This window comes from Varroa jacobsoni, unplaced genomic scaffold, assembly GCF_002532875.2.
Source record: "Varroa jacobsoni isolate VJ856 unplaced genomic scaffold, vjacob_1.0 scaffold_1403, whole genome shotgun sequence".
NCBI lineage: Eukaryota > Metazoa > Arthropoda > Arachnida > Mesostigmata > Varroidae > Varroa > Varroa jacobsoni.
In genome coordinates this window covers 155,542-164,837 of record NW_019214305.1, presented here as the reverse complement: position 1 = coordinate 164,837, position 9,296 = coordinate 155,542, and the positions used below count along the sequence as shown (strand labels likewise).

General features: G+C 39.4%; 2 protein-coding genes across 5 annotated transcripts in view; one reads left to right on the top strand and one right to left on the bottom strand.

The window, feature by feature from the left end:
• The window catches only part of LOC111269657 (uncharacterized), a 5,250-nt gene extending 4,723 nt beyond the window's left edge, over positions 1-527 (bottom strand). The window contains exon 1 of the mRNA XM_022849410.2: positions 60-527. Within this exon, the coding sequence (XP_022705145.1) occupies positions 60-293 (234 nt within the window). The 5' untranslated portion in view covers positions 294-527. The remainder of the gene's footprint in view (positions 1-59) is intronic.
• A 300-nt stretch (positions 528-827) lies between these two features.
• Arp6 (Actin-related protein 6) lies at positions 828-8,577 on the top strand. 4 transcript variants are annotated; one of them, XM_022849412.2, is made up of 9 exons: positions 828-953; positions 1,261-1,461; positions 1,815-1,901; positions 2,325-2,516; positions 2,983-3,183; positions 3,359-3,568; positions 4,010-4,105; positions 4,306-6,200; positions 6,407-8,577. In XM_022849412.2, the coding sequence occupies exons 2-8, from the start codon at positions 1,318-1,320 to the stop codon at positions 4,576-4,578; spliced, it is 1,203 nt and encodes a 400-aa protein (XP_022705147.1). In that variant the 5' UTR covers positions 828-953; positions 1,261-1,317; the 3' UTR covers positions 4,579-6,200; positions 6,407-8,577. The 4 variants fall into 4 exon arrangements, with proteins under 4 accessions (XP_022705147.1, XP_022705146.1, XP_022705149.1 ...); XM_022849411.2 differs by having other exon boundaries at positions 1,230-1,461; XM_022849414.1 differs by having other exon boundaries at positions 947-1,013; positions 1,230-1,461.
• The last annotated feature ends 719 nt before the right edge of the window (positions 8,578-9,296 follow it).

Here is a 9,296-nt window from a genome sequence, read left to right as displayed (position 1 = left end):
TATATATATTTGTGACACTATTTATTAATTACACACAGGATTATTAAAGCCTAAATTACCTTTTCGGAAAGTGGTGGAGCTGCAGTAGAAGTGACATTGAATTGCATTTCATCAATCTTGATTAGGTCTTCGATGATTGCGTGTGGATCTTTACCCTTAAGGACAGCTTGTCGTACCGCCATACGTTGTTTTTTGTTTTTCTTTAGTTCCTTTTTACGCGCCTCCTTTCGAGCCTGATCTGTTGGATTCATAAACTTCCCTCCTTTTGTAGAGGTTAGCGAACGACGTCCCATTTTAAAATTAACTGATCCTAAAGTGAGTCAAGATAACAGTACAATTTGTCGCCCCCGGGATATCTATGGCACAGGGTGCACTAACTGGTGATATTATTTGCCAACCTCCTATACCAAATTTCACAAACTTCCTAGCGTTTGACGAAATGACACAAAATCGGAAATGATCGTACAAAACACGATCATGAAGACATTTGCATAACTGCTTCAGGTAGTTTGTTTACATCAGTTGGGTGACCGGCAGTTTGATTATACTTGAAAGCGAAAGCTCTCTCTCCACTTTGAGAGGAACGAAAGAACCCGTAGCAGTTCTTCAGTTTCTGCAAACGACCACTTTTTTTCGGATTTTTATTAGCTAACATTACATTTTGTACGGCGATGACCAGTTGTGACGGATCGCATCAGATATATTCCGAATCTGTGGCGATTTAGACCAAATTAACAGTCTTTGCAGAACACGCGCCGCAGCTACATCCAATCGCTACTCAATTGGAAACAAACAACATGCGCGCCAAGGCGGTGCTTTGCCCCAATTCAATTGTGAAGCTACCCAAATGATCGCAAACGAAATGCAGATAGCACTTAATTGATTGCTGTATGTGTAGTGGATAAAAAGGTCTCCCTTGTTAAAGTAGTCCAGCATTGACTATACTAAAAAAAGTACGTGTCATTGAACTATGAACTTCAGAATAATAGCAAGTGACAAACAAGGGGAGGCCGGTACTATTGCTTATTATCGATTTGAAACCGTTTTACATTAGACTTCGTCGGACAAGCTTCCTGTGTCTTAGTAGTGCATAGATGTGGTGCTCAGATATTAGCTAGGTGAATATTACATTGTGATCTGACTGCGGTGTTGAGGTCAGAATATATATTTAGCACGCCCAAAAAAGGTACTTCCAATATAATAAAGCTTGCCTACGTTTTGTTGTGTAGTTGAATCTATTTATGTGGTGTGTTTTTTTAGGTAAGCACGACATTTGCTAGCTATTTTAGCTTAACGGATCCGAAAGGACAAAGCGTCATGGCAGCCGAGCATATGTTCATAATGGACAACGGGGCCAACTCCCTGAAGGTCGGCTATGCCACTGATAACCAACCACGGCTAATACCGAACGCAATCACGAAGGCGAAATCTGAAACCCGGAGGCGATTCATCGGCGACCAGGTAACGTTCTTTAAACTGTCAATTGTATAAAGCAGGATCAGTACTACTGATCCACGTGGTGTTTGGATTAATTCAACTGGTAGACGAGCTAGATGACAGAATTTAACATGTCAATTAGATAACTAGTTTGCGCTATAACTGTGACCGAAAGCTTTCAACATATAAATAAACTTTTCATCTAATTCATGTGGTGTCTACAACTAGTCGAATAATTGTTTATGCAGCTCTCAACTAAAGGCCATTACTACTAAATATATTACCGCCCTGCGGTCACAAACAGATCTTTATCATCAAGATTAGAATTAAAGTGGCTTAATAGAAATCATCGGATCAACTTATCGGATCTTTTCCAGGTCGAAGACTGTAAAGATATGTCACAGCTGTACTATATTTTGTGCCACGAAAGAGGCTACCTCGTTAATTGGGAAGTTCAAAAGCAGGTAAATCAACGAGTGCACCTTTGTAAACGAAAGCTGGTTTCCACTGTAAAAAGTAAATGGGATCGATCAAGATATCATGGTTGGGGGTGGATAAGTAGGTCTAAGTCGTATATTTTAACAAAGTTGCCTGACGATGCATTACTGCCTATCTATTTGGATAACAACTGAAATTGTCGTGTATATTGTAGCATCAAAAAATGTAGACAAATCGATAAGTATTATTGAAAGAACTCAAGACGAACAAAATGTGATTTAATCAAACGTTATTCAATAAAGTTAGTAAATTAACAAACCATCAAACAATATTGATAAAACATTAATATAAATACAAATATTAAAATAAATAAAAAAACAATATTTGTAAAACGTGAGTTAAATGTAAGAGAAAAGGTTCATAAGCATTGCTGTACATTTTATTAACAGGTTTGGGACTATGTGTTCAGCTCAGAATGCCTTGGTGTAGATTTTTCGTCGACAGGTCTTATCCTGACCGAGCCTTATTTCGACTTCTGCTCAATTCAGGAGAACTTGACAGAAATCTTCTTCGAGGACTACGGTGTTCAATCTCTATGTGTTATTAATCCTAGTTCCCTTGTTGCATATAAATACCACCAAGTAAGTGACGTAGTTGAATATAGTTTTTTTTCCAAAAAATACAACAATTCACAGAAAATAATAGAAATATTATATTGACTATAAGAAGTTCTGCGTTCTAAGATTAGATGCCTCGTCTGTCCTACATAGCAAATTCTCAAATGAGCTATATGGGTAACGTTCATAAGAGCGTAATAAAAACAAGTATTACGAACTTTTGATGACGGTTTTTTTAAATTAATCAGAATAAAAGAGTGGTTACGGATTTCTTGAATCGAGTTCTTCTGATCGAAAAAACTCACTTATCGATTCGTTTAGAGATATTGACTGTCAGCGATAGATTAGTGCCAGTGCAATATGCCAGTGATGCTTTTTCGGAAGATTAAGGGTTTCTTGTTGAATTCATTTCCTTTTTCCGTCATCCCAGCAAACTCTGAACAAACAGATAGAAAATTAACTGGCTCACTTTTGCTTTTATTTGCTACAGGAGAATCCATCGGCATTGTGCAGTCTGGTGTTGGATTCCGGTTACTCTTTTAGCCATGTGGTACCGTATGTAAAGGGACGTCGCGTGAAGGAGGGAATTCGTAGGATCAATGTCGGAGGCAAGAAACTTACAAACTATTTGAAGGATGTTATTTCATTTCGGCAACTTAACGTCATGGATGAAACTTACGTCATTAATCAGGTAATTAATCCAGTTCTTTGAAGACATGTTTGTGAGAATCCGTTGAGGGTTTTGTTGGTCAACAACGTCCTACGCATGTAAACATATAAAAAAAAAACAGTTAAAAGATTAACTGATGTTACAGCTTTTCAGCTAAACGCTTGCAGAATCTAAAGTTAGTTGACAAACATTTTAGGTAAAGGAAGATGTATGTTTCGTCTCTCAGAATTACCGCTCTGATATGGACATAGCCCGAAAGTGTCTGCCGGATAATGTAATTTGGCGTGACTATGTCCTGCCTGATTACACGTCGATTAAACGTGGCTTTGTTAGACCAAAGGAACAAACCAATGGGCGCGCAACGGATACCGAACAGATTGTACGAATGAACCTGGAGCGGTTTCAAGTAAGCGAGCCATTATGAAGAAGAGTCGATTTCAGTTGCACTCAACTAATGCATAGTATATCCGCTCCTACACAGCTGAATGTGTATATAGTAATAAACACTGTAAAAGTTAATTCAAGTCGGGGTTTGAGTATCTGCTAGACTATTAAATGCACTCTCTGCTTGCTCGTCTCAATATATGTGGGTACTAGAAGAAAATTGACTTTTTGAAGTTTCAAGTTTGAATTGAAATTGATTGATCTATATCAAGTAGATACTGGTACTAAGCGGTTCACTCTTCACCTTACAAGACTGCAGCCGAATTTCCTGAAAAACAAAGTATTTTGTCTGAAAAAAGCTGACCTGATATCAAACGATTTTTGACCAAAAATTAAAATAAAAGGAAATATTCTGTATATGATTGTGCTCAATTACTTTATTTATGTCACCGTTTTTCCGTAGGTCCCAGAACTGCTCTTTCACCCATCTGATGTTGGTATTGATCAAATGGGAATCTGTGAAGCAATGACGCACGCTGTCAAGTCATTGCCCAAGGACGTACGTATATACCATGCTAAAGTAATGTGTTATAATCCATCATGCAATGTTTTATTTTATAAAACATCATAATTGCTAGCTTGTTTTTTTCAAATACACTCACACCGTTGTACTATGACGGGAGGGCGAGTACATTTAGCGTCCTAATTTCATACATGATAATGATTGATGATTGATAATGTGCATTTTCCACATTTTAGGTGCACCCGCATATGTACTCAAATATTCTCCTAACTGGTGGCAATGCACTTTTTCCGGGATTTCGCGAACGAGTCGCTAGTGACCTGCGGAGCCTCGTTCCAGAGCTCTACGACATTCATGTTAAACTGGACGACCCAGTTAATGCGGCATGGCATGGCGGAAAATTGTTGGCTAACAATAAAGATGATCTTGCTAAAAAGACGCTTACCAAACAGCAATATGGCGAGCAAGGCATTGCCTTCTGTGTAGATTTCTACAATTTGCTACACTAATACCGTTGATCTATTAACATATCATGTAAATACAATTCTATTCTATACATTTGAGACAGAGCATTGGGTTCGTTGAACCAGTGTGCTTATGATATAAGGTTTTATTCAACAAATGTCTTATGAAAAACATTTTCGAAAAATTTGAGCGAACTCTTGTGCAATGCTATTGTCATCTCTGTAAGATCATCGTTCTTTACATAATCACATAAACTAGGCGATACTCATCTAGTACATTCTATATATATATATATTTACATAAATATATCCGTACAGGGTGTACGAAACGTTATACAATCTTTCTAGAATCTGAGCGAAGGTAACATGCAGAAGAATCCTAAATATTATTATCCAAAAATATGTATCTAAAAGCTAGTATGTTTTAAAATAAGAAAAGGGGATATTAAGTTAAAAATCCCTCAGAGAATAGTAGATACCGCCTAAAATATCATGTGCGGTTCAGCGTTCGCAGAAATAACCATGTATGAATTTTTTCTCTACATTTTTTGTGATATTGAGGTACAATCTAAAGATAATTGTACTATTAAAGGCGTCGAGCATCAATTAGCGTAACAGAGGACTGTTAAAATTTACAAGTGTTCTTTACTTCCAACGCGTTTGTTACATAATTTATTACGTCAATATCCCCATGTGCTAAAGCTTACCTAGACAAAAGGCACAGCATGCAGCCGCTTTCTGCAAGATACTTATTCAGGCTGCTTATGATTCAATTGGGTGGGAAGAATTTAATCTTTGCCTGACTATGTCGGTAGCTTTAATTTTAAAATATTTGGTTTATTTATGATCAGTGTAACTAAGGTTTCTGAGCTGTATGTTAAGATATCTCATTTAAATATATATAAACACCAACAGAAGTTGATATAAGTAGCTGAGCAAGGTGTAGTTATGAATATGTTAAAATACATCTAAGTCTCTGAGTGGAAGCTTCTTTCCATGGTGATTGTAAACAATGGGCGAAAGAATTATCGATACACGCACGTATTTCAGAGAGACAAGTGTAGGATATTTGTAATGAAGAGCTTAAGCAAAAAGTGTTCGTGAGGATTATTTAAATATCTACGTAGTATTTTTTATTTAGTTTGTTTTTGAAAATTTAAGGTTACATTTAAAGTATTCATAGCATACAATATTTATAGAGTACGTCGTCGTGCAGAGATACTGAGTGGTTTAAAGAAGAAATAGTCATGTGAAATTTTATAAATTTTGCCTTTACAAGGTATTTACAAACAATATTTACCAATTGTATTAGGGGGTCGATGTTACTAGATCGTTGTACTAAGAGCTCTACATGCGTAGAGCTATTGATACGGCAGCTGGGACCCCATATATGTGTTACTAATTCTTCGAAAATTTCCTTTTCTGCATTCTTATCCGTTCCTGTACAATAAACTCCCTATATCGTAGATTATTTTATTACCTCGCTGAGTACAGTGAATCGCGCGTGACAGGAAATGACTTGAGAAGCTTCAAGAAGCTCACAATCGTTTTCTAAGCACTTTCATATAATGGTGGTGTCCATCAGGGGAAAAGGCGAAAGAGTACCTGATGCGCCGGTAGCGAGCTTCGACTGCTGGAGGCTTACCATTGACCAGCCGGCGGGGGATGTATGTAGTCACAGCCGGCCGAAACCGGAAATACATGTATTGTGTAATTTATATACCTATTTCATTCGTCCATGCTACCGAACAGAATGTCTTTATCCCGCGCTCAGTCTTTCATGAGATTCTGTAGATTGGCGGCGACAGGTGCCGCCGTGAACTCCGTAAACGATAGGCTAACCGTGTGACTTACTTCTCGACGTTTCATTTAGGCTTGAACGTGGACAGCAGCTTCCGGAACGTGTAGGGCTGCATGCGAGGCATAGGAAGACGGGCTCACTAAACCGGAGCGTTCTGCACAAGAAAGTTTCGTTCTTCGGAAGCCCGCCTCCATTAACGAAACCGGGCATGGGCCTCTATCCGTAGCTTGGATACCAAACGATCGGGCTAAGGCTAACCGCGACTTCAGTAACTCTTCTAACAGCAAGGCCTTAAACCCGTGGAGTAGTTCGAATAGTGTCACGCCTAGGACCTCGCTGACCATATTATTCACTATAAAAACGACTGTCGGGACCATCGTGCAGACAGGGAAGCCGGTGATTATAGCAAATTCTTAGACGCGCCGTAATCGTGCCGTACATCTACTCTATTACGACGGTCCTTAAATGGCGGATATTGGAACGTGCCAAAAATTGAAGTCGGTCCTAAAAGTAGATGGCCTTGTATTTTAAGACCACCTCCATGGACCCATGCTAATTCTAAAGGGCGGTGAGAGTTTTTACCGGGGCCCGGGCTGTCAATCGGTGGGCACGAAAAAAATGAACGAAACGCGTGCAATACTCTCTACTCAATAGCACCGGTTTTATAGCCTCAGGGAGTCAGTCTTTGTTAAATCCAAATGGTCTTGATGACAGAGCGAATAAAGTTGACATCGTCGATCACGGGAAGATCGGCCAGAGGCTTCGCGACCAGAAGTGGTATTGTCTGACTACCCGTAATAGAAATCGAACCATTCTGTTGAGCATAATCACCACCGCAAATCCATGCGGGTTCGTCAGATAACGCACCGTAACTTATCAGCCTTTTCAGGAGTATTACTATAGTCGCTACAGGACAACTACGGGTTGTCGTGCTACTTCAAGACTGCACATTGAAGTCGTATTCCAACATCTCCTAGACCCACTGAATTCGCTTGGTATAAGTCCCTCTTGCTCTACAAATACATCAGCATGCTACTGCGACCTGATATGATGAACCGCTCTCCATACAGATATTGGTGAAGTTCCCTTATCGTCTAAACAACACCCAAGCACACTGTCTCCGACGGCTGCACTTCTCTTTTAATCGAAAATGTTTATTCGCCTAGGCTAGCACGCGCTCTACGTCCACGCCAAATTGGACTAGCACCTCTGCTGATGTTGGCACTATGTTTCGATAGGTAACTTTTCCCAGAAGTGTTATATAATTCACTTGTTAGGGCCCCTTTGAAAGCAAAAAAATGCTCTCTGATGAGGCGCAGAAAAGGCGGACGCTTTAAACAAATTGTATAGTGGTTAGGTAACCTTGGCAAGATCTCGGGACGACTCGACGGTAGTAAAAGACCACGACCAGGAAGTTCTGTAATCACCACAAGTTTCTCTGGGTTAAAAGAGAGCCTGGAAAATTCAACGATCGAGATATACGACCTCCTACATAACGAACAAGCACTGCCGGCGTTAACGACAGAAATTACATCTAAAAAACGGTATGGATGTCTCTTGAACCCCTGAATTTACGATGACATCAACGAGATGTACAAAAAGCAGCTAGTACTGCAATTTACTTAGTACGCCTCCATTAGCCGCTGAAATGTCGCCTGTACAGTAATCAGTTCATAAGGCATCCGCTTGAGTTGACCTAGACCGTGTGAGATACAAAATGCGCCACGTCGATAAGGCTTCAAGGGTCAAACCACCTGTTCAGGTAGCCGTCTGCCGCCAAACCTGTAATCTACCTCAGCCATTTTATCAAATGGTTCCCGTTAAAAACAAAGACTCCGGACATATTAGCTTGCTGCAGACTGTTCATCAAGCGGTGAATTAAGCCGTTCGCATTCGCTTAGATCCTACCGCTGCCACTGTATTTGTCACAGTAAAAAGGTTAGACAGATGGAAACTGGCAAATAACAGGCCGGCGAAAGGGTATCTTATAAATACGTTTGGCGGACCGGAAGTACATTTATTGCAATCACATAATTTATACGTCCGTTACATCGGAAATAACTTTATACGTATCCAGAAGTTTCTTGTTCCAATACCACATGTTGCCAAATGTTGTTGTAATTTTAATCAAACAATGAGAATCAAACAAGGAAAAACAGAAGCAATGTTTATACCTGTATGCGAACTACGTGACAATAATTATTTCTGTTTAATTTTGGTGACGCAATAAATACATAACATTATTTGTTCTCTTTGTCATAGTAGAGATTGCTGAAAGCGATACACAAATATCTTTTGTGCATGTGCTTGAGAAGCCTTCCTATCATTGCTTTGCTCTGCGCTTCTCGCTATATTCGCATAGGTTATAATCCACATCACGCAACAACTAGTGAACCGTATACACAAGTCAGGTCTATTAATAATAAACGTATGTCCATTCTTCTGGTACAAGATTTCACACATGATTTTCGTGTGTAAAACTGATCGATGTGGTTACCGTTAAGTCACGGATGCAGTTGGCTGAGATTAGTTAGTTACCGTCAATTTTTTAACTATTTATCGGATTGTTGTACCAGAAGCGCAATGTTGTACAGTTACGAAGCGAGAAATTCAAGTCTAGTGCAGTTGTCTATTTGAACAATCGATTTAGGGAAATATACATTTTTTGGCTGTCTTCCATCGTACATTTTTCTATAACCTGCATATACTATAGTTAGGGATCTAGACACTTGAGAGATGACTCTGTTTAGGATGTAGGTAACTGATCCTAAGGCAGTACGCTACTTATAATTATTGAATGAACTTCTTGGATCGCCCTAGATCACGTCACAAATGAGCCAGGGGTTTCAGGAAAAATAGATGCATCTTCTAACATGCGGAAAATCCATGGCAAAAAAAATCCGTGCGGGCTCCAAAGTCAAATGCTGCCGTTCAGTTATGCATTATGAACGACTCATCTCTT

Bases quoted from the DNA above. Each gene is read 5' to 3' on its own strand.
- Arp6 (XM_022849412.2), top strand. From the start codon at position 1,318: ATGGCAGCCGAGCATATGTTCATAATGGACAACGGGGCCAACTCCCTG. The intron at 2,517-2,982 runs GTAAGTGACGTA...TATTTGCTACAG, and splicing joins TTGCATATAAATACCACCAA to GAGAATCCATCGGCATTGTG. The intron at 3,569-4,009 runs GTAAGCGAGCCA...GTTTTTCCGTAG, and splicing joins TGAACCTGGAGCGGTTTCAA to GTCCCAGAACTGCTCTTTCA.